General features: G+C 39.3%; 1 protein-coding gene across 1 annotated transcript in view; it reads left to right on the forward strand.

Annotated features, from left to right (window-relative positions):
• Positions 1 to 25,455, forward strand: part of csmd3b (CUB and Sushi multiple domains 3b) — a 397,291-nt gene that overhangs the window by 323,328 nt on the left and 48,508 nt on the right. The window contains exons 25-46 of the mRNA XM_078268303.1: positions 442 to 633; positions 2,803 to 2,929; positions 3,273 to 3,475; positions 3,992 to 4,183; positions 4,491 to 4,629; positions 5,302 to 5,489; positions 6,561 to 6,679; positions 6,964 to 7,039; positions 7,179 to 7,295; positions 11,808 to 11,921; positions 12,381 to 12,476; positions 12,915 to 13,118; positions 13,443 to 13,567; positions 14,071 to 14,167; positions 16,586 to 16,690; positions 16,795 to 16,913; positions 17,479 to 17,548; positions 18,127 to 18,243; positions 18,513 to 18,722; positions 19,667 to 19,855; positions 20,851 to 21,028; positions 24,728 to 24,873. Coding sequence (XP_078124429.1) covers positions 442 to 633; positions 2,803 to 2,929; positions 3,273 to 3,475; positions 3,992 to 4,183; positions 4,491 to 4,629; positions 5,302 to 5,489; positions 6,561 to 6,679; positions 6,964 to 7,039; positions 7,179 to 7,295; positions 11,808 to 11,921; positions 12,381 to 12,476; positions 12,915 to 13,118; positions 13,443 to 13,567; positions 14,071 to 14,167; positions 16,586 to 16,690; positions 16,795 to 16,913; positions 17,479 to 17,548; positions 18,127 to 18,243; positions 18,513 to 18,722; positions 19,667 to 19,855; positions 20,851 to 21,028; positions 24,728 to 24,873 — 3,123 coding nt within the window. The remainder of the gene's footprint in view (positions 1 to 441; positions 634 to 2,802; positions 2,930 to 3,272; positions 3,476 to 3,991; positions 4,184 to 4,490; positions 4,630 to 5,301; positions 5,490 to 6,560; positions 6,680 to 6,963; positions 7,040 to 7,178; positions 7,296 to 11,807; positions 11,922 to 12,380; positions 12,477 to 12,914; positions 13,119 to 13,442; positions 13,568 to 14,070; positions 14,168 to 16,585; positions 16,691 to 16,794; positions 16,914 to 17,478; positions 17,549 to 18,126; positions 18,244 to 18,512; positions 18,723 to 19,666; positions 19,856 to 20,850; positions 21,029 to 24,727; positions 24,874 to 25,455) is intronic.

Below are 25,455 nucleotides of genomic sequence, written 5' to 3' on the forward strand. Positions count from 1 at the left end.
ATTTTCTTATACATCTCTCACATATATAGAACAATCTGAGATGGGCGATCATTCCCAGTAGATGTGTTCAGATTGCAGATGGTAAAAAAACAGCTTTGCAAATGGCCATTTTTAAGGATTTGGACACGCACCAACTTCACATCTCACTCTCAACATGATGAATACACTATGAAAAACAACATTAAATTGGATAAGTTGTATGCTCCTAATATTGGGATGTCTCACATATCTTTTCCTGTGTTTTTTTTTTTTTTTTTTTTTATCAAATCTGGATGATAGCTTAAAAGGATCTGTGATATTGTAAAGCTCAAACAGAATACTTGAGTGCGCCAGATATTAAGGAAATAGTGTTGTGCATCTAGTGGGTCTCAGATGTCCATTGCCGAGTATTTTTAAAAGTACACACTGCATAGATCTTTAACTATCTTTTTCTCTCTCTAGGTTTTGAGTTGTCTCATTGTGAGGACCCAGGCGTGCCTCAGTTCGGCTTCAAGGTCAATGACCAAGGTCATTTCTCCGGGAGCAGCATCACATACAGATGTGAGCCCGGATACACGCTGCATGGTGCTTCCACACTGAAGTGCATGACTGGCGAAAGGAGAGCCTGGGATAACCCTCTGCCTTCTTGTATCGGTATGTCGCTTGCTATTTGTAGCGGTTTACTTTTTTTGAAAAGAAGTTAATTAAAAAGACACAAATAAATGTATACAGACATACAAAGGCACACACACACACTTATTGTGAGTTGAACCTTGAATAACGACCTGTAATAAGCTTGATAGGGAAATGTGAGGAGGGTTCATTGTTACCTTGGCTTTCACCCGTATTACTGCATTTTCTGCTGCGTGATGTGTCCATACCGCTGACATCTGCAGACATTAATCCATTTGTTGAATAGCTGCACAGTTGTCAAAGGTATTGGTTTTCAATTTAAAACAGCCATTTTGACACATCTGCTCAATGCACAAACCAAGAGCAGGATATATACAATGAAAAAATATCAACGTAATTAAACCCTGCTTCTCTTTTGAGTGTTTTTTTCTCCATAGTTGATTATGGCAATGAGCTGTTCTCAAGCTGGAATATCTTATTTACCCAGAACTCAACTGGTGCACATGCACATTTAAAGTAGTAGAAAACTAATAATTGCTCTATAATAATAAAGTACAGTCATTCGCTGCGTTATGCAAAGTCTCTGCTTACAGGAGGACATTCAATAATCTGGATAGAAAGCAGGTGGAGGCCAATTTCCTGTGGAATTGCTGTCTTGATTTTTTTCATGAGATCCCACACTGCTGTAGTTTTTAAGTCTTATTGAAAAGCCTATTTGTTCAGGAGAGTTTACCACCTGGACCCCCACTGCCCAATTGACCCATTTCCTTCCCTGGAGTGGGTGATTTGCTGTCTGTTATACTGCCCTCTTACACTCTCTCTCTCTCTCTCTCTCTCTCTCTCTCTCTCTCTCTCTTCCCCCCGAAAAAAAACAAACATTCCCACACACGTACAAATGCACACAAATCCAACCTCTTCGTATTACATGTGTTTCTCTGCTTGTTTTTAACCCCTATTTATGTCATTCTTACTCTGTAATGGGCTAAGTGTTTCATAAACACATTTTAATCGATTTGGTTTGCTGAAGACCACTGTATCAAATTGCAGACCATTTTATGTAAACGATAAAACCTACTGGGAAGCAACTACTCTTTGAGTATTGACATATTTCTAAATGTTCCATTATAACACCATTGCATTTTTAATTCATTTTTCATGGCTTCAAACTGATGGGAAAATACAAACCACAGCTCTGAATATTGATGTCAACAAGTCAATAATGGTCTTTTACAGGCGATGCAATATCAGGGCTCCATAACTTACACACTTACATGAACAAGTGCCTTGTATAGTACCTAAAGCTTATTTGGAGACAGGTATTTGGTTAAATGATTACATTCTCTAATTAAGCCGGGGAAAAAATGCTAAGCCTGTACAGAATGTCACACAAAATGGCTGCTGCAGCTGTGCCCCAGATGGGAGCTATAAGCATAACGGTAAGCCCTATGTTTTAAGGACCTTTCTTTATTCGTCGCTGCCTGTGAACTTTCTGATTTTGGATTCAGCTTAATAAGTCTCTCTCCTTCTCACTATCAATAATGAAAGACTCATAAAACCACTGGCTGATATTCTCTGACTTTATATTTTAGCAGTGACACGCCATGACCTCAGCTAACCTCCAGTCTAAATATTATATTGCTTCTTATTATTACTCGTAGTGTTTCCTTCTTAATCCCCCTTGGTTCTCTCATTTTTGGCTTACTTTTTCTTATTCCCCTCTCTTTTTTTCTCTTCTCTTAATATTGCTCCTATTACTTGAGATAATATATTCCAGTGACGAAGGGAGGGGAGCCTGAGGGAGGGAGGGGAATTATTTTCTGTTATATAATGTGTGGTGGTTTCTTTAGGGATGAATGCAGGATCAGCACTTTGTCTCTTCTTCTCCCTTTTCTCTTCTCTCTCTGTGCCTGAGAAAGACAGAGGGACACAGCAAAAGAGAGTTCTTTCTTAATCCATTTGTCTATGTGGCGATCGTTTAATCACTGCTCAGTGGCTACTGAGGTGCACCTGGTGGATCTGATTACTTTGATAAACAATTGCCACCGACATCATACATATATACATGTCATACACACTTAAATACACACTCATCTATTGCCCATTGGTTGGCTCAATTGATATTTGTAACATATTAACTTTCATGTCTCATACCTGTGTGTGTGTGTGTGTGTGTGTGTGTGGTTCCTGTAGCGGAGTGTGGTGGCCGTTTTAAAGATGAGTCTTCAGGGAGGATTCTTTCCCCTGGGTACCCTTTTCCTTATGACAATAATCTGCGCTGCACCTGGACCATCGAGGTGGACTCAGGAAACATTGTGAGGTAATGTGGCCCACCCAAATTCTTCCCAGTAGTTAAGTTAAAATAACAATGTCATTCATTTCAGTGCCTACTCCAATTCTTTTGTAAAAATGTGCAGTTGAAGAAGGATCTCCTCTTAGTGTTGTATTTACAATATAATAGTAATGATGAAATGTATCTCACTTGGGTTTGGATACTATATAAGAAATCACCAACCACAAAAAATTCATATCCAATAAGGTTTTTATAATAGTCTCTCTTTGTGAGCCTTTAGTAGTAGTTAGAGAAAATGCTTTTCTGATTTGATGAAGAGATAATGTTTATATTGTTGATAGTGTTTTATTTGTTGTCTTGCAAATTACAGTCTGCAGTTCTTGGCCTTTGACACAGAAGCCAGCCACGACATGCTGAAGGTTTGGGACGGACCACCTGAGAATGAAATGTCTTTGTCAGAGCTCAGTGGGTCACTGCTACCTGAGGGCATCCACTCCACACTGAACACTGTCACTGTTCAGTTTGAGACTGATTTTTACATCAGCAAGTCAGGATTTGCTATTCAGTTCTCTAGTAAGTTATGTGCAGAACTAATGTACCAAACATTATTATAGTATATTCAATATTAAAATGAGAGAAGTTGTGATAGTTTACCTACTATTATTGTTGAAGTTCCGTGCATAATTTTTCTTTACATATGTCTTTAATTTGTGTAAGATTGTAGGTTTCAGGTGTGCTTAAGAGGGACCAATACTGTTTGTTATGACTGAATGTTTTTTCTAGTGTATCTTCATTTGACAAAAAAATCAATATTTCACACAACTGAGAATCCAAATGAGCATAACGAGCATAACGTTACTACTTGTTGCTACTTGAAAAACCTGATTTAACCAACCAGAAATGATCTTAACAGATGTTTCGTAATACAGAATAGCAAACAGTTACTTGAGGTAGCACTGATTTTATGCACTGAGTCAATGCATTAGCTTAGTTAACTATAGATATCCAGTGTTACACAAATTATTATAATTGCCCTTCCCTCTTTCTCCTCCATTCACTAATTTTTCTCCCTGTCCCCTCTCTGTCCAGGCTCAGTAGCTACAGCCTGCAGGGACCCAGGTGTACCAATGAATGGCAGTCGTAGTGGAGATGGCCGTGAGCCGGGGGATTCAGTGTCCTTTCAGTGTGACCCAGGATACGAACTCCAGGGGGATGACAAAATCACCTGTATACAAGTGGATAACAGATACTACTGGCAGCCCAGCCCGCCTGTCTGCATAGGTGAAAAGACCAGCTTCCATATATTTATAGGGACATAGAATAGATGTGCTGCACACACAACTGCGGTTGTTGTGTTTAGTACCTTGCTCAAGGACACATCTGTGTGTGACTTACAGAAGGGCTGTGTAAAAAAGATCATATTTAGTGGTCTGAACCTGCTGATGTGATTATCCTGCCCACCTCTCTCTATACTTTTATAACTAAGATTCACTAAAAACAATGAAAATAGTTTTTTATACTGCATGGTTGAGCTTGAGAGAATGTGAATTAGAATGAATGTATACCTTTGCTTTTGTTCCCGTCATAGCTCCATGTGGAGGAAACCTAACTGGCTCCAATGGATTTATACTGTCTCCTAACTACCCACATCCCTACCCTCACTCCAAGGACTGTGATTGGCTCATTGCTGTCAACTCCGACTACGTCCTGTCGCTGGCTTTTATCGGGTAACCTGCTTTATTACGTAACAATTAAGTTCACTGACTTTTTTTTACTGTCAAACATTTAATTTTCCACGGTGAAATGCCCTAACTTTGTTAAATGACATTGATAAGAAATACAGTATTATCACTCAGCTTCATTCTTCGAATCGAATCAAAATGGACTACATCACATGGACATTTTGACCTTTTTAGTGCTAGAGAAGAAGATAGTTGATCATCAGGATTCATCCTCTGGCAACAGTGAATGTCTATCTGGTACATTTAGGACTGGTGAAATACAATTATAACTCCATATCAGATGATAAAGGGCTTGTAACTACCAGCCTTCTTTTTGATTATTTTGCAACATACATTGTGGTTTAACCAAAAACTGTCAATGTACTTTATGAGCACCTGACAACCATTTCAGACCATGACACTGTTTTCTAAAAGTGGATATTTTTACCTCTACCATTTAGTGTTCTGAAAATGCTCTTTAAATCTGCTCTCAGGAACTTTCTGCACATATTCTTTCTATTATAAAAAACGGAAAAAAACTGTAAATTACCATGTTTCTAATTGAAACCTCAATCCTACATGTCAGTGTTGACTCTTTCTGTGCCCCTGTTCTCCCCATCTGCTTCCCCCTACCTCTTGTCCTTATCTGTTTTTTTTTTTTTCCTAATCTATCTCTAGTTTCAACATTGAGCCAAACTATGACTTCCTGTATATCTATGATGGTCCGGATAGCAACAGTCCTCTGATAGGTAGCTTCCAGGACAGCAAACTCCCAGAGCGGATAGAGAGCAGTTCGAATACGATGCATTTAGCATTCCGCAGTGATGGGTCTGTTTCTTACACTGGCTTTCACCTGGAATACAAAGGTAAAATATTCACCCAATACTACCACCATCCTTGAATGCTTTATAGTGGTTTGTGCTGGAATAGCTTTAAAGGGTACAAGAGGCAAACAGCACAAACCCCAGATTTTGTATTCTCTGGGAGATGCAGGTTTGTTTGAGAATCATTTACAGCAGGGGGACTTCTAAACAGCAGAGACAAATTTCACTCCAGTATTATCAGTAAACACATCTACAATATAATCACCCCGTCATTTATTCTGCAGTCGGTATCTAATAGTCGGTATATAGTTTATCTTGGACTAGATGTCACCTGGAAATAGGCTCAACACATGTACATGTCTTTTTATGATAACATGATATAAAAAAACAGAAAGTACACACAGTCCAACTGGGACAGTTTTATAGCCACTTTGTAACTGTGAAACATAATTTTAGTATACTCTTCTTGGTGTAATTGCATCAGGGGCTGTTTCCTGTCTTATCTGTTTTTCATAAGCAATATGAAGTGTTTAAGATGTCTCCTGTGATGACAGGATGTCTCCAGAATGTGTTTAGAAATATTGAATTTTCACATTGAACAAAGAAGACCACTGCATTATCCCTAACCACCCCCCTCCCCCCACGCTGATGAGTGTGCATCATGCTGATTTTAAGATGGGAAAGAGAGATGGGTCTCACCATAAAGTCCCTGTTGAATGAGTGTTTGTTGAAATAGTCTGACAGAGGGGTGAGTTTGATTTACTTGCACAAAAGAATCATTATTGGCTTCATGTGGACTCAGGAATTAAGTCTTGAGTTGATGGAGGGTGGCCGCTAATCTTTTAGGAGGGATGTCACGCCATCATTTCCAAGGTTCATGCAGCATACAAAAGCCGGGGGATAAAGTTATCATTGTTGCTCCATCTTTGGCAAAGGCAGCTAAGTCAAACAGACTGTTTTAAAGGCCAATGAAATGCCTGCCTCATTTGATTATGGCTAAGGATGTAGTTATTATTAATTTGACTTATTATTTATGTGGGCCTGTCGCTTTTTCTTTGCCTCATCCTCTTTCTTTCTCTCACTGACTCGCTCGTTCTCTTTCTCCCTGTCTAGCTAAACTGAGGGAATCATGTTTCGACCCAGGCGTGGTTCTGAATGGGACCAGGCTGGGATCCGATTATAAGCTTGGCTCTACTGTCACCTTCTATTGTGAGGCTGGATATGTTTTGCAGGTACAAATACAAAGTGGATTAATGGATGGATGGGTGGCTGCTTGGTTGGTTGATTGGTTGGTCAGTTGGTTGGTTGGACGGTGAATTGGGTGGCTGGTCGGTTCGCTGGTTGGATGGGTGATTGGTTGGTTGGTTTATTAGTTAAATGGGTTGGTTGTTGGTTGGTCGGACAGACGGTCGGTCTGTCTGTCTGTCTGTCTTTTGTTGGATGTTTGGTTGCCTGGTTTGTTTGTTTGTTGAGGTTGTTTTTCCTGCAGTGAAATGTGGTTGTTTTTTGTCTTCAGGGCTATTCTACCCTAACCTGTAGTATGGGAGATGATGGCAGACCTGGATGGAACAGGGCATTGCCTAGTTGTCAAGGTAACACACTAAAACACAGACTGGCACAGTTTAAACTTATTTTAAATCAACAGTGTGTTATTTAACGTGTTGCTGTGTGTGATTATGTCCCTCTTTGCCTGTCTTTATGTGTGCGCACATATGTATGTTCTGTCTCCAGCTCCCTGTGGAAGTCGTTCAACAGGAACAGAAGGGACTGTTTTATCTCCAAACTTCCCTAGAAACTATACCTCTGGACAGACCTGCGTCTACTCTATATCTGTACCGAGAGAGTTTGGTAAGCATTCAACATGATATTGTATGAGTGAATATCATCTAAGAATATTTCCCAGAGTTACACACAGTACCTGTATGAATCTATTGGGTGTTCTATAGTGCGAAAATGCAGTACAAAAGCAGAAAGTATTAAAAAAGTATTATTTATTTAAAAGATTTAAAATGATAGTGTAGACGTTCTAAAGTGTAGGTGAAGAGACAACAGTCGAGAACGAAACCTGTGATCACAATTTTCTTTGACATGTATTCTCCTTTTGTTCTTTTACTCAGCGAAATAAAGTCACATTAAAACTTGTTTGATTTTAATGGGGAAACTCCCCAAAGCCCCCCTTTGGGGTTTTTAAACCACTGAAAAACTAGTAGAGATATTACACATGATCAAAGATAGCTCGCTGGCCATTTATTTAATTCCAGGTCAGGGTTTCATCATTGAAGTGACATTTAAAGATGAGGCAGTTTTTTATCTTGCCACGTTTGATCGGAGGCCCTTAAGTCAGACATAAATGAGGCATTATAAAGATATGAATATTGTAGAGGATTCTGCACATTTAGTGAGGCTGTTGGGAATAGGGGACATTAGAGGAAATAAGGTTGGAAGGGGTGCTGTGTTTAAACTCACTGATTATAGTCAGTTTGTTGGAACATGGGTCAATAGCATATTCCGAATTACGTTAATGTGAAATGTTTTTTAAAACCGGTAGGATAGAGGGTTGAATTTACAATTTAATCAAATTTGAATCATCAGTGTCACAGGTCATGTCACTGTCAAGTTAAGTGTTGAAGTTCATTCTTATCCTTGGAAATAGTAGTTTGACAAAAAAATCCCAACTTAAGATCCACTTACTAGCTTTTTCTGGAGCTTTCAAACGTATCACATGTTTTCATGAGCAATTTGAATTTGCTCAGTTTTCATTTTTTTTCACTTTTCACTATTTCAATTAGTTGGAATTGAAATAGTTTGACATTGTCTTCATCAGCAGATGCTGTTGAAAGCTCCAGAAAAAGCTTGTGTAATAATAATAATAATAATAATAATAATGTATAAGTGGGCGTTAAGTTGGGATTGTGTTGTAAAAGTATCATTTAATTTCCATGATGTGCACATTTACATTTGTGTCTATAATGCATTCACCATATCACATATTGACATCTAAAATATGGGTTGACTGATAAGAACGACTCATTGGGTCTAACTTAAGCTTTTACAAACAATCAGTAACTGGTGGACGTGATGTCCAATTATGCCCTGTGATGTTATGAATAAATAGCGGCTTTTACAATGGTTGCTGCCTCGCTATATCTTTCTTTTGGATTGCCAGCTCCATGTTGACAATTTTACTGAGACGTGCTAACATTTTGGCGTACATATTATTTAAAACTCAGACAGCCTCCCTAAATTTCATTTTCCAAATAAAAATTTCATGTCTATAATTATAAATTACAGTATCATTTACAAAACATTTATCTCTGTGGCGATGCCATACCTCCTGAATGAGGACGTGGCAGAGGCCACCTATTCAGGCAGCTCATCGGGAGGCATGGCAGCTTCACAGGGATCAATGCCCAGGTTTTCTCCATCTGATGTCAAGAGCTGAAACTGAAGCCTTTCAAGTCAACAGTAACACATTTCAATCATTTCAAAACAAGTCCAGTGGATTGATTTAAACTTTGCTGGACACGTTACTACCTGGACGACCGAAAAGATCTACCAGGTGTTAGTGCTGCCACTAACGACTAATTAAAAAAAAAAAAATCAAGTGTTTGTTATTTTGTCCATTTTATTTTGAACTCAACTGAAGGGCCAAAACATAAAATGTCACTTGTGCCATAAACAATATAAATAACTTAAATATTACCAAATAAAAAAAGACATAAATGCAGATATAAATGTAATTTAAAAAAATAAATAATTATCGATAATCAAATATTGCACCTGTCAATACAGAACAAAATATTCTGTAGCCTATTTTGCCGTCAATACTGCAGACGTGGTCTTTGCTGTAATCAAATCAGTATACATTTATGTTTAACATGAAGTACACTGCTTGAGTGTAGTAAATCAAGAAACATACATATGTACAGACAAGGCTAGCAGCGGCAGCGCCGCGCCAGACACGTTTCTGGTGTGTAAGGACAGAAAAATCAACGCAGCTGACACACAACAGAAACACCACACTCACACCACGCAGGCAGTGTGTAGCTGCTCGCGTTTACACTTGCGTGCATGGCAGGGTTTAAAACATTACTGCCAAAGTCTAAGTAGCCTGTTTAACATCCAAAGACAGTCATTGTACTTGTCAAGAGTTAATAAACAGTACAGACTTGCTCACCGTTTCATTAATAATCATATACTTACGTTCAGAGGCGGAGTCGGGACTTTTCCCGGTGGGCCGGTAGTGTTTCGAGGACGCGAGGGCCGGTCTGATAATAGTTATACATTGCAAGTTCTTAGCGACACCATCCGGCAGCCTGGTGTGCCGCGACCGCGCCACTGCCCGCTGGTGAAACTGTGCAGCCTCTGCTCAACTCGTATGGCGAAGTTACAGACCACTCTTTTACCAGCCTCTGCCATTTTTCAAATCAGAGCAGTGAAGGCGGGGTGGAGGGGGAAGAAAGAGGAGAGCAGATTAACCAGCAAGGCGCGCACAGCGCACAGACTGGTGTGGAGGTGAATTACAGCGAGCCGTTTGAGACAGGAGACCAAAAATAAATAGGCAGTCAATAGTAAAACGATGACGTAGACTAAAAAAATTGCCGTCGACTTATTTTAATGGTCGATTACGTCGACTAATCGTGGCAGCACTACCAGGTGTACATGACTGCAGCGCAGAGGGATTTTCACTACCAACTACCAAGCCATGTGGTTAACACAGCGTGGGACAACACTGCCATGATCACTTATCTCTGTTTGTGTGAATGTGTGGCTTTGTTTTTGTGTGAGTCTTTCTGTGTTGGTATGGATATATGTTGTTCTTTCTTGTTATCTCAGTATGAGTAAAATCCACTGCGGTATCTTAACAGCGTGTAAGCTATTCCCTGTGTCTGTTAATGCTTTATGAGTCTGCGTGTGAATCTTGATTCATGTGTGTCCTCCTGCCTGAAATCTGTTCTGTTTTGAAACGCTCTCAGCTGTGAACTCCTCCACCTGCTCTGCGGTCTGTCGATATTACAGCAGGGCATGATGGAAACCTTAATCACTCTAGTTTCCTTAAAATCTATACCCGTTGGGAGCTTTAAGTATTTCTGCTGACAGGCAGAATCTTTGTCATTTTTTATGACCACTCAACAGCATGTCCTTATACACATCCTCATGTACGACCATGGCATGGCTATAATATACAAGAGGTTTAAGAGGTTAGATTTATTTGCCCTATACAGCTCTCTCTTGATGATTTTGTTTTATTGTCAGAGCCCCTTTTACACCTGCAGGGACAATTTAACACCAATTGAAAATCTACTGTTTTGTTTTTGTTCTGCATTTCATAACTTGTGATGAACATGAAAGCAGAAAGGGAATAATGTGAGTCAGGGCAATGTTTCAGCAAAATGTGGATCATGTTTTACGTAAAAGCACTCCACAGAGAGAAACAGTCTTGTACAAAGAGACCAGTGACCTTCTTAAAACCAAATATCCTTGGCAATGTTCAGATTTAATCTTTTACACCTCAGCCTTTGGGGCCAGAGGGAGGGATGGATGAAGAGGTGATATATAATGGTGTGTGTGTGTGTGTGTGTGTGTCTGTGTCTAGCCAGGGAGCTGGCTTCATTGAGGCTGAAATAAATGTAATTTATCCTAAGGAACCTTTTTTTCCCATGTGCTGCAGACAAACACATTTTCATTTATAGTACAAGTACACCTACAGTTTTGCATCTTAAGGCAACTTATGATTGTTTTGAAGACACAGTGATCAACCAAGACAGAGAGAATTGTACTAGTTTGAGCAAATACGGGGCCCCGGGCCTGCAGGGGGCCCTCTAATGCTACATGCAACTGCTGCTCCACTCTAAAATCCATGATTTAGTCATGGTTCATGGCCACTGCAGCAGTTTGTTCACCTTCCATCAAACTTAAACAGAGTAAACATGAGTTTTGGGACATGGTTTTGACAGGTTACCACCTGTGTCATATGCCTTTCTTTCACTCTACCTGCTTGTAATACTGAAGAGAAGACAGACAAGAAAACATCTTCCTGAGTTTTTGCCAACACCAGCATTTCCCACTAGCTGACAACACTGATACACCCAAGCCAACTGAAAAGGGTGGTGAGTTGGACTGGTGCGTGATGATGATAAGGTTATGTTTTGACTATTAAGTGTCCTGATATGTAATGTTGTGCCAGTAGTTGGCTTCAGATAGAGGTTGACACTGCAGCTCAATAAAATTTAGATTAGGTATTACAGGTTAATTTTATCATTGGAAGGTCAGGCACAGACAGTGGCATGGAATAAGAATTTGCCACAATTAAAGAGTGGTTAACTCATCCTCTGTCTTTTCCACCCTTTTTGTCTCCAGTCCTCTTTGGACAGTTTGTGTTGTTCCAGACATCTCTAAATGATGTGGTGGAAATCTACAATGGACCCACTCAACAAAACACACTACTGTCTTCTCTCTCTGGGTCCCACTCTGGTAAGGATGGATGGATGGCTTGTAATATGTTTAGATGGATGGATCGACCTAAGCCCTAACCATATATCTTTCTTCTTAAAGCTTTAGTGCATAACTTTTTAATATTAAATTCAAGCCATTGCCAAATAAGTTGATACAAAGCTAATTAAGATCAGCTCCACACAACTCTCTCTGTATTTCTCAGTATGGCTGATGTTCAGAAGATTGTGTTGTCCGGCGACTTTTGTGCGCAGAAACTCGAGTGAAGATAATTACCTCTTCTGAAGAGTCCATCATGTTTTTTTAATCCTCCATGTCCGCCTTGGCTACTAGTAACTGCGTGGAGGAGGGGTGGGGGCTGTGCGCGATAATGGAAGGCTTGTATCATGTGGATTACTTATAATTCCTCATGGGGGCGACAGAAACTATGCACTACAGCTTTAATATTGTCTCTCTTTGACTCCGTCTCCCTCTACCTAGGTGAGTCTCTCCCTCTCAGTTCTGGAAATCAGATCACAGTGAAGTTTACCACAGTCGGACCAGAAACTGCAAAGGGTTTTCACTTTGTCTACCAAGGTCAGCCAATCACAAGTAGCCAAAGTTGTTGTTTAGATTATTATTATTATTATTATTATTGATGTTAGTAGACATTTTCAAACAAATAAATTAGATTGTTTATGTTTAAGGGTTTTCAAAACAGGCTTGTATTCTTCATGTCGAACATTTTACACCGTAATAGCAGTGAGATTGTGTGTGTGTGAGGTGGTAATTGCTACATCATAAACCTTGGCTCTCTGGGGTTATGGGGTATTATGGGTTAACTCTTATATTTTGTAGACTTGTCCATTTTACATACAACGCCACAGTGATTTTAGTTTTTTTATGTATTTAGTTTTTTTTTAATGTATATATAACCAAGGATGTCATTGCCAAGATATGCAGAAATAACTTTACATTTGGCATTACTATCGATATTAACATTTTTTAACGATTGTGCCTTCCTTATTTCTGCAGCTGTCCCGAGGACCAGCTCCACACAGTGCAGTTCAGTCCCTGAGCCGCGCTTTGGGAAGCGTCTCGGTAATGACTTTGCAGTTGGCTCATTGGTGCAGTTCGAGTGCAACCCTGGTTATGTCCTGCATGGCTCAACTGGCATACGGTGTGAGAGTGTACCTGACAACTTGGCACAATGGAATGACACCCTGCCAACATGCATAGGTAAATATGAATCCAGAAATTAGGCAGAAGACAGATATTTTTCGATTCAGAATGCAGTAACATCATAAGATGCATTATCAGCCACACAATGGATGCTCCATAAAAAAAACAAAAAAACAATTAAAAACAGACAATTTAAATGCAGATAACATCTTAATGTGGTCACACTATGCCCAAGCTGTCACCGAGGCTTCAGGCTCTTTGGTCTCCTCCTCTGCAGGGGAAGAGATGATACGACCGACTTTCTCTTTTCCTTTTTCTGCCTGACAAAGTGTTGTTTTAACCTCTGCTTTTCTCTCCTTTCTGCTCTCTCCTCTCTCTCAGTTCCCTGTGGGGGTATGTTGACCTCTCGTCGTGGGACCATCCTATCGCCTGGATATCCAGAGCCCTATGACAACAACCAGAACTGTGTGTGGAAGGTCTCCGTTCCAGAAGGGGCTGGAATACAGGTAGCACCTGTCACACGCTGCTTCCTGGCTGACCTATGTATCATTGGCTTAAAAGCTGATCAGGCAGGATGTCAAGGAAGATAAGATATTATTAGAAGGATGATTGGATGGATGGTTTGTGAGAGAGGGACCATCTAGAGATAACTAGATAGGATCTAATCGTAAGAGATAATGCCTGATTGTGTGTAAGCCAAACTGCTCTCACGGACAAATACAAAGGCAAAGATGCCTCTGACACAAAATGGAGTCTGTTACACATATTTGACAGGCACCTCACAGCATTACAAGTACTGGCAACAAACAGCCTTCACTCACATCTTTAGTTTCATTTGAATATTTACAGCAATGAACACACATCTTGTGTTTTACTTCCTTTCTGAATTTGTTCATAGAATTAGCAAATGTGTAGACCATTTTATCAGATGCAGTCAAATGACAACTTAGGTGCCTTTGTTTGTAACAAATTATCAAATTGTCTTTTTCATCTTTATCTGTCTGTCCAGATACAAGTTGTGAGTTTTGCCACTGAGCATAACTGGGACTCTTTGGATTTTTACGATGGTGCCGACAACCATGGACCAAGACTGGGCAGCTACTCTGGTAAACAGTTTGTTCAATAATTTGTATGGTGTTCCTCAAAAAGTTACACATATCAAGGCCCTCTCTTGCCAAAAACTACTTTGGAAATGACTGTGATTACGTGTGAGACAAATTGTAACAGATTAGCCAGTAGGAAACAATTATCTCAGTTGTATTATAGGATACAGTTAATTTCAACTAGGAATATGGTAAAATCATACAGTTTAAAATTGAATTGTGACATTTTTAATGGCAATAGTTGATTTGGAGTAACCAGATACATATTATGCTCATTTTCAGGTTTATACTTGTATTATGGGTTTCTACTAGAACATGTTTACATGCTTTCATGTTCAAAAAACACATTATTTTTCTCTTTCTATCTGTCTGAATGTACCAGCATTTACCCTCTGTCTGAAACGCTCCATTTTAGTGCCTGTCTGTTCAAGCCTCCCTCCCGAAAAAGCCCAGTCCGCTCTGATTGGCTTGCAACAACCAAATATGGTGCACATTTGCAAAGGTAGTTCTCAAGGTGTAGGGGTAAATACTCAGATTGGGGGGGGGTATTGTAATGAGCCGGCATGTGACATAGGAAGGGCAAACAAATCTGAATGGCTTGTTGAATTGTTGGCTTGATTTAGGTTAGATTTGAGTATATAGAGAGGAATACATACATGTTTCAAATCAGCAACCCCTTTACAAGCATTTATACACGTAACAAAATAAAGAACAAGAACTCTGTCGTCTTGGAAACTGATCACAACAAATATAGCGTGACAGTTAATTGCATCATGACAACATGCGGTGTTCTTCTTCGTAATGATGTTTTGAGGCATATGAAATGCTGGCCATGTGACCCCCTACTAAGAGTGCAATTAGAGCTAAACTGGTCCCATTCTGAGTCTCCCAGCAGGAGCTGAAGAACACACCCACTGACACCTGTTTGTCTGTGTTTCCATGAAAGACTTATGAGAATCTTTTGACGCATAGCTAATTGATCTTCTTACACTCTAATTTTCTACTAGGAATAGATATTCCTATGACATGATGTGTCAACCACATTAATTCCAAAAACAATACTGCACAATGTAATTAACGATACCTTTAAGTTCATTGTATTGGGAGGAGCAAGATATCTTTTTTTAACTCGTGGTAATTATGCACATTTTATATTTACAACTGATTACCAGCAATAAAATAAGATTACAGCAATTATAAGACGTATAAACCCTAATGGCAAGTTTTACATTTAAAAAAAATATGTACTATATTTCACTCATACATGCCGAAAAAAACTACATTCCTCTTCTCAACCATTCCTAAAGAGAGAATTATAATAAAAAGGTGTGTCTGGACCAAATATTGTCCCTCTGCTCCAGCAACTCATTCAAAAAGTTCAGTCTGGGTTAAGCACTCCTCTGGATTCATTCACTCGTGTAATACAAGCAGCCATGCAAAGGGGGAGTTAGCATTTTTTGGGGATACTAATACTGCTTTTATGGAAGCAATGTAATATGATTATCTGCTAGTTGTGTTAAATAATCTATGGCAGGACTTGAAACTTGATAAGAAATGATATTGTTGGCGATGAAATGACAGTGACAGTATTTCCATATACAAGTCATTAATAAGTAAATACATGCAGGGCGATAATACAACTTTTTAGTACTAGGGTTAATTACAACTGGTAATTAATATTGTCATACATCCCATAATAACTGTTATGGTTAAATCCACCCACGTTAATTATTCATCATCATTCATCATTTATTAGTGAGTCATAGAAAAAGAAGTCCATTATGATAATGAATGAATGTTATTTCTCTGGAGTATGAGCGCTACCAGCAGGGGGGGCCGCTGACTGTTGTAAAAGCTGCTAATTAATTCCCCTCACAACAGGCAACCAATCACATTAGTTGGCCTGATTCACTGTGCATTCAGAAGAATGTCTCTTTAACTTTGATATGTTTTGCTGACACATCTGCCACTGAACATAAGACAACATGTAAGTCAGAACAAGCTCACTGGCCTCGAGGAAATGTTAAAACTCAAGTGGTTAGTGTCAGAGGACGCTTTTGACACTGTTGCGTCTTCTATCTTATTGTAAAGGACTCTGACAGAATCACACTGTTGCACAGTGCCAATTTTGCTTTAGTAGTGCAGTACCCATTTTCTTTTACCCTAGCCATGCTAAGTAGGTCAAGACAACATTTGAAAAGTGGTTTCAAATAAAACAGATGTCTCATATAAAAGTAGTTCCTTTCTCCCTCCATCGAAAACACTTCACAAACAAAAAAAAGTGAAAATGTAAATGGGGGGCCTTTGTTGTTTCCTTTGCTGTCAGATAACTAAGATTCTTTGCTTTCAACCCTCAGTTGAAAAATGAAAAAAATGTGATCATGGTAGTCTATGGCTTTCTTTCTCTCTCCTTGCTATCAGGCACCACCATTCCCCTTCTCCTGAATAGTACATCTAACAACCTCTATCTCAGCTTCAACTCTGATATAAGTGTCTCAGCTGCTGGTTTTCACTTGGAATATACAGGTAACATACTTGTTTTACATACAGCTTTATCCGTGGCATAAGCTATATATACATGATGATGTGTGAAACTTTTACAACCATGTTTATTTCACATTTCTTATCAGCTATTGGTCTGGAGTCATGTCCAGAGCCTCAGACTCCAAACTATGGAATAAGACAAGGAGACAGATTTATGGTGGGAGACGTCGTACAGTTTTCATGCGAACAAGGATACTCTCTTCAGGTAAAATACAACCTATATGTGTATAGACTGTTTATGTTTCAGTAGAGATTCATACTGAGAGACTGAGAGGCATTGGAGGATAGCCATTTCAGATAAACAGCACACACATGCACTACAAATTGCAGTTTATTGCAAACCGACTGTCAGATACGTATGTGGAATCATTAAAAGCTTGTCTGATGTGCCACCATTCACTCTTTTCATCCCCTGGCTGCGCAAACCAAGAACTATTTAAACTGTAAATCAGAAGGAAACACCACTCTCGGGTGGTTTTCACAGCTCTTACTAAACATACAACTCTGGTGTGGTTTGCACAACTCTTTAATAATGTATGTCTCTGGTGTGGTCTGCCAATTTCTGTCGAGTACAGTATACAGCTCTAATGGAGGTTTGCTTTTCTTGTGCCTTATATATACATATCTGCATCACTACAGCTCTACAGTATTATTACAGAGTATTGCTGAGTAGATAAAACTGCACTTTTAAACCAAATTCTGTATTATCCGTAGCAATTTCCCAACTCAACTTAAATGATAACAGATTGTGGTTGCTTTTACATTTCTAGGGCAACGCCCATATCACCTGCATGCCTGGACCTGTTCGAAGATGGAACTACCCTGTACCACTATGTCTTGGTAGGTGTTTTCCAACAGTACATACAGTATATGCACACACACATACCCACATGCATGCAATCTAGCCTGGCTATATTGCAATACGTGCAAAACCACAGTGCTGCAGAAATGATGCAAGCAGTCTCCATTGCCTACCCTGACTCTTTGGAAAATAAGCCGTTGGATCAATTTGCTGTTTTGTGATGAGCTGATTATTTAGTATTCTGTGCAGAATATGATTAAGCTTTTAAACTGATGCAAAGCTAAGTCAGAGTCTGCCATAAACATGCAGAGTGTGCCAAAGCATCAGCATGCACTGAGGCAAACTAGGGGAAACAAGCCCTGTTCACACATCAACTTGCACAATGATAATTTATTCAGAAAGAGTATTTATTAAAGACTTGGAAAATGAATGTGTTATTCAAAATGATGCAAACTGTCAGGTTGAAGATACTTTAGTGTCTGGCCAGCAGCAGCATCTTATAAAAGGTGAAATACTTTGCGTCTGCTGTACTACTTTTGATGTGTTGCTTTCAACACCAAACCACTTTTGTCTGTCTTTCTTTGTAATGCATTTGTTTGTGTTTGTGTGTTTCTAGCCCAGTGTGGTGGGTCTATGACAGATGTAAGTGGAGTGATTCTAAGTCCTGGTTTCCCCGGCAACTACCCCAGTGGATTAGACTGCACATGGACAGTCAACTTACCTATCGGCTTTGGTAAGAAACACTGTCAACTTTGAATTTAAAAAATGGTGTGTGTGTGTGTGTAGTTCTCTCTAGGTTTGTCTCTGTATCTGCTGTCTCTGTCTGTTTCTGTTATTTATTGATTGATTCATTTAATTACCCACTCACTCAATCAGTGTCAGTGGCCTTTATCCATGTCGTTCATGAGTGGCTGCACGTGAGGCATCTACAAATGCTTTTATTGCCGGTCTCTCAGTCAGTCAAGCTTCGCTAATTGCTTTAAATGTCAAAATGTTTCTCAGGTATCCATCTCCAGTTTCTGAACTTCTCTACTGAAGCGATCCATGATTATTTGGAGATCCGCAGTGGAACGCTGGAGCTGGGCTCGGTCATTGACCGGTTCAGCGGTCCAGTCATCCCCAAGCCTCTGTTCAGCACCACTCACCAGACCAGCTTCTTCTTCCACAGTGACTATTCACAAAACAAACCAGGGTTCCACATCACATATCAAGGTAAATGTTGTCTCTACAAGCTCCTCTCCAACATTTTGTGTGCACTGATCATTTGCTAAACAAAGAAAACAAGAGCAGATGTCAGACTGTGCTCTTGCTTTGCTCAGAAACAGCAACTTTTGCCAACGTGGAAACTTGGGTATTAGATTTATACAGGTGTGTGACTTCATTTCTCAGGAGCAACTAACAACAAAATGATTTGTTTACTTTCTCAGACAACGATAAAAATATTTTTTGAATTCTAAAGCAGTTTCTAAAACATTACAGCGTGCATAAAAGTCCTTGATTCATTTCAGTGATGAGATGAGTTTTCTATTTATTTTATCTGACACTAAAAAGGTTTTTTTAGCAGTCTTATATGTATTATGACAAATCTTGTAGATGGCCTAAATGTGTTATGGGTAATTCCATTAATGTGCAAATTACACACTGATGAATAATCCTTTTATCTCATGACAGGGCCACTGTCAAAGTGTTTTAAACCAGGAAAAATAATGTGAATACTAGCAGTTTTTTTTATTTCCACTACTATGACTTCTACTAATGTTTGTCTTTCTCAGTACCTCTTGTAGCTCTGAAAGGTCACTGTGACTAGAACGTTTAAATGGCAGGCTGTCAGATTTAATTTGCAAGTATTTTGGCAACATCAAAATAAGTAGGAGCTTCTTTGGTGCATGATACCTTTGTCATAAAGTTACTAATCTTAATTTGTATCTAGAAGTCTACAACTGTTATTTTTTGTGTCTCTCCAGCATTTCATATGTCAGTGTTATTTGAGTTTAAACAAGAACAAAGGAATTATGAGTTAGTCTTTTCTGTACTGACTATTTGGTTATTCAGTGTTAGAATGGATGTATGTATTGTTTCTTTCTATAAATAACTTGATTTTAGTTTTTCTAAATTTTCCTATTTTTCTTGACTAATCTGGGTTATTGTCTCTCAAGCCTACCAGCTCCAGAGTTGCCCGGACCCTCGGCCATTTCGAAACGGCATCGTGATTGGCACAGATTTCAGTGTTGGGATGACGGTGTCGTTTGAATGTCTGCCCGGATATTCTCTGATCGGAGAGCCTTCACTCACATGTTTACATGGTATCAGCAGGAACTGGAATCACCAACTACCGCGTTGTGAAGGTAATACTGAAGCTATAGAAAGCTACCTTTTACGATGTCAGAATGACTGTTTCATGTGTTTCACAGCTACTGAAGTTGTAAAATGACCACGTGCTGTATTGTGAATGGAATACAAATAGTGTTAGTCACTTCACGGCTGTTAGTTTTGCTATTATTGAATATATCACTTTCTCATAAGAACATAATTTATGTTTTATATGGGGCTTGCAACCATAATGTACCCAGGTCCCAAGGAAAATGAAAATATACATGTATGCTGGTGAACTATTCTTTCAGTCCAGAGGAGGAGTTTTTGAGAGACCTTCCTAAAAACACCCTCATTTGTAAATGCTTTTTAATAGCATTTCAGCACTGATATCATCACTTTTGTGATTATTGCGCATGTTGTATACTACAGTATAATTAGTTGATATTGAATTGTATGCTCAGAGCAAAGTGGGAAAAAAACATATAAAGCAATTACAAGCATATACAACTTGTAAGTCAACACAAAAATGGAATATGTTCCCCTGTAATAGTATACAATAGAGTATACAATAAATCTGGAAGACGTAAGAGAGGTGTCTGGCACGTTATTATAGTTACCAGTGGTGAAATGATATCATTAAATTATATTATCCTAACTTTATGAGAAGTATCTGCACAATAATCCAATGTTTATTTTTTTATTTTAAGGCTACATTTTAAAGCACTAACACTCATTCAAGGACCCTTAATTTAAAAAACCAAATATTCCGTCTTATAGCTCTCGGCCGTGGTAACATCACACCACTGATGAGCAACACCTACATTCCCGAGGAACACCTGTGCTGCTGAGCTAAAATAAAACTGTAATGACAATTTATTAAAGGTATTAAGGTGTTATCCTGTGGTCATTACATGACTGATAGAGACGTGTCCTCTCTCAGCCATCCAGGCAATTACTAAAGCTTCACAATGGTAATACTAATTTGCAGGTAATTTATTAAGGGTAATTCTGTTATTCTATGTCACAGCTCTCTGTGGTGGCAACATCACATCATTAAATGGGACTATTTACTCTCCTGGTCACCCTGAGGAATACCCCAACTTCCAGGACTGTGTGTGGAGTGTTAGAGTTCCTCCTGGACACGGGATTTACATCAATTTTACTGTACTGAGCACTGAGCCCATATATGACTACATTACCGTCTGGTAGGTGTTATTTACTTATTTAATTGACTTGCTTTTCCACATGTATACTCTACAGCTTAACTGACACTGTTCATCCTCATTATGTGCTACTGCTTATCAATCTGTTCCACCTTTTCCTGCTTCAACAGGGTTTATTTCCCTAAGAATTGTTCTCTCCTTTTTTGACTGAATAGCCTTTAATTTGTACCACATGCAGAGAACTTCTGCTACACACACATACACACACACACCAACTCTCTCACACGGGATATCATGCTCTTTAACATCTTTTCAGAGCTGCCCACTAATTGGCTAAATTCCTGCAAGGGTTACTGTGACTACAGACGTCTCTCTTTGAATATAAAGCTACTCTGACATAATTTCCTTCTTGTCATGTTTTATCCGTCTCTCTTTACCCCTAAGTCTCTCTCCCATTCCCTCTTATGCTATCTCCAAGTCTCAGTCAGTCTTATATGTAATGTATAACACAACCTTCTCTCCCAGCCTTGACTTCTCACTTCATTATTCTTCTTAAGGAGAGCAGCCATTGGTAACCGCAGATGTTTTGTCAATGCAAAATATTTAATATTTTACAGTGCTTAGGTAGCATGTCACATAGTTATCTGCAGGTACACGGTGGCAGCAGAACCATAAATAGGCAATCTATTTCTATGGTTGTCATGTTGCTGCCCCTTTTCTATAGCTAAAGCCTGTTTCCTATTAATAGACGGCAGGGTGCAGCATCAACAGTTTAGAAACATCACCTAGCATACAGACATGTAGAGGCAGGGCTAGGCAGGGAAAACAACAACCGCAGTGTGAGACATGGTTTGCTGCTGATGCATTCCCATGTATTTTTAGACCAACACAGAAGGACCAAATGTCTGTCTTGTACTTTTGTCATGATGTGAGCACTGTCAACCTTCCAGATTTCTTCCACAGCCCTCAGAAAAATCCTAAATAATTATAACTAATGCAGGATGACCACCGCTCCATCTGGCTTAATCTCAGCTAAGGTGCTGGGAGCACCAATGAGTCCAAACTGATAGAAGAGATATCCACACACTTAGATATACAGGATGCAGTATCACACACTATTAAACTAAAAACTCTGTTATCTATCTAAAAAGTCTGGCAATCAGAAGCCGTCATTGGAAACTCAAGAAATACCTGGCAGGTGATTGGATGAGCCATCTGTCGATCACATTTGCCATTGTTGTTTTAAACAAACAGTCGTGGCCGTCACACACACCTAAACCACACCCGTACCTGCCAGTAGCTCTTTACCGGACACTTATTGGTTCGGTCCGCTTCTGTTTCGGACACAGACATTACTTTAAGGATGACAAGATGGATTTTCGCGTGACACGTGATCCTGCGATTCTCGTCTGATATTGCAAGAATCCAGCTTCCGTGCAAGATAAGAGAAAGACAGTGTCACCAATAAATAGAACACTGTAAGCTAAAAAACAGTGCCCTTATTTTCTACCTGAATAAATGATTCCATCAAGTGACCCCAGGTCAGTTACAATGATATCTACCACTATTTACCCGAGTCTCCAGTAAACTCTATCTTATCTTTGGGAAAACTAGGAGGTTCTAATTTAGATGCAAATAAAAACGTAAGGGTTTACCGCTATATGCACCACCTAATGTCTCAGGACCCATTTATCGCCAACAATGGTCTGAATGTTTAGGTATCACTGTCTGCTGTGATAGCATTATTATGCCAGTTTTTCACATTTTAAATGAAACAATATCACAGTCACCAAACCAACAGCTAACATCAGATGCTACTAAACATTGATCGATAAGTCTTGACCAGAGATGTCTCTCGACACACTCCAAATTACTAGTTAACTTAAGCCTTCAATATCAATTGATTCATTGTTTAGTTTATATATGTCAGAAAATAGTTAAACAGGCCCAAGATGCCGTCTTCAGATTACTTTTTTTGTCCGACCAATGATCCAGAGCCAACGAATACTAATACGCAATAATCAAGAAATAAAATAAATCCTCATTTGTGAAGCTAGATCCAAAAAATGTTTGACGTTTTTGCTTGATAATTGACTTCAACTGTTAATCAGTTATCAGCTGCTGGATTGTGTATAACACAATCATGTCAACTAATCTTGTTGGTTGTCTAAATACACTTGGAGAACATCTGAGAACTGCTTCTCTTTAACTGCACAGCTTTTTATCCGCTGCAAATACAATCAAGTGCAGCAGCTTGTTTTCTTCAACCACTGGGCTGAGACTTATATAGATGTCACTCATAACTGCAATATGCAGTCCGCCTTCCCCACACCACAACACTCTTGAGCCATGTGCCATCCACCCACAAATGATTCTGTGACTTCCATGGATTGGTCGCACAGCATGTTCCTGACACTGCCGTCAGTTGGAAAAGAAGACATACTGCTGAACTCACACAAAGCAAAGACAGCAATCACCTACAAACCCACTTCAAAAAAATATCACAATCTCTGTTACACATTCACAAAGTTGGCTCCCTGTAGATAGCACAGTGTCAGTGGTAAAGGTTTGATTTTCACAGCAGTCTCCTCAGTCCAGAGCCAGCCAACCTGACAGTCAGTTAGTCTGCTAATTGGTCTCATACTGGGAGCCTTACTACATGATTGCATTGTAAGGATTATCATATATGTCACAGATGTTACTTTGTGCTACCTCATACACTACCTTCTCTGTACTCGATATGTTGCCATAATGTGCTCATAAATGTTAGTGTGTGAGCATTAGCAATAATCAGCAATGAATGAAAGTACTCTGACTCTGAACCATTCAATGTGAATCAGAGCAGGGGGTGATTTCTTGCATAACAGGTATAATTGGCCTCATCCAAAAAACACTTAACAGCAGGAAATAATCATTCCATTTACTTCATGATGATACTTTTTAATCACCGATAATGAGCCAGCTATTGGTTAGTTCCAGTCTGACAGCTGGTGGCTCATTAAAGGTGAAATATGCACACGACATTGCACAGAGAGCCTGACCTGCCAGTTGACAGATATCTTCCTGTCTGCCTTCTGTGGTAATTGTGTAACTTTTCATGAATGCCAGGCTGATATTAGTGGCAGAAGATATTAGTGGCCAAGTCTGCAACAAGTCTGCAATTTGTTATTGTGTTTGTTATATTATGATCCGATGACAGTTCAATCAATATTTATGAACTTGAGCGTCCCAAAGCAAGAATAAAAGAGCCAGAGCTCTGAACTGTGTTGTTATTGAGAGATAAAAAAGGGAGCTGCCCTTTTGTAAGTGAAGTGAAATCTGAGTTTGTGAAGGCTTTATGTCTAAATGAGCTTTGTGACATTGTAATTTGGATTGTTTGGAGAGGGAAGATGAGCCCATACCCATGCACAATCACTCTGGGCGCCGGCACTTTGTCACACAATGTCCGACTCCATTCGCAGTCAATGGAGCAGCTCCAGGTTTTGCCTCATGATTATCGTCAAGTCTCTTCTATCTTTGTTTCTAGCCTTGGAGAAACCATTTCCTCGTCACAAATAGCCGTTTGACTGCCAGAGATGACTGCAATAATTTATTCAAATGATTTTAGGTTTACTTTTCTCTCCCATTGTTCTATAAAGAACGATCATATACATTCGTTTATGGGTCTTTAGTCTCTGAGTACCCCCTTCGTAACACAAGCTTTCTGTATGGGTGTGTGTTTTTCTCTTCGTTTCTTTGTAGGGATGGCCCAGACCAATCATCTCCTCAGATTGGCCAGTTTAGTGGGAACACAGCTTTGGAGTCTGTCTACTCGACTTCAAACATCATCCTCATCAAATTCCACTCTGACTTCTCTGGAGCCGGCTTCTTTGTCTTAAGCTACCATGGTGAGACAGTAACTGCATTATCAATTTTGTCACAGAGCTAGTGATGGAAACATTGATTCAGTTTGTTCAGGTTAAAATACCATTCTCATCAGCTTTCTTTGCAGTTGGCTTTGTTGTCCTAAGGTATAGCGATAAAACTATAATGCCATTATTAGTTGTAGCTGCAGTGACAGCATCGATCCGTTTGCTGTTGTGTGAGACTCTCTTCAACTTCATCCTTATACGTTCCACTCAGACATGCTTCCTTTGACTCATTCGGACCTATGAAGTTTGGTCTTCCACCACAACTTTTTATTCTCTGACTGAAGTTGGCGTCTATGTCACAGGCTACCACAGAAATGAAACATTAGTCAAAGTGATGCTATTGATAGTTTTCATTATCATGGATGCTCTAGAAAGTTCCTCTTTAGAGGTATTGAACACTTTAACATTTGGTCAACATTTCATAGCTTTTATCAATCTGCTTTCTTTCTTTGAGTGTACTGTATGAGGCGTTATTTCAATGCCACTATTCCTACTATATGTCACTTTAAATTATAAATTAAATTATATAGCAGTTGGGCTTACAAATGAGTTACAGAC

The sequence above is a fragment of the Sander vitreus genome, chromosome 14, assembly GCF_031162955.1.
Source record: "Sander vitreus isolate 19-12246 chromosome 14, sanVit1, whole genome shotgun sequence".
Lineage (NCBI taxonomy): Eukaryota > Metazoa > Chordata > Actinopteri > Perciformes > Percidae > Sander > Sander vitreus.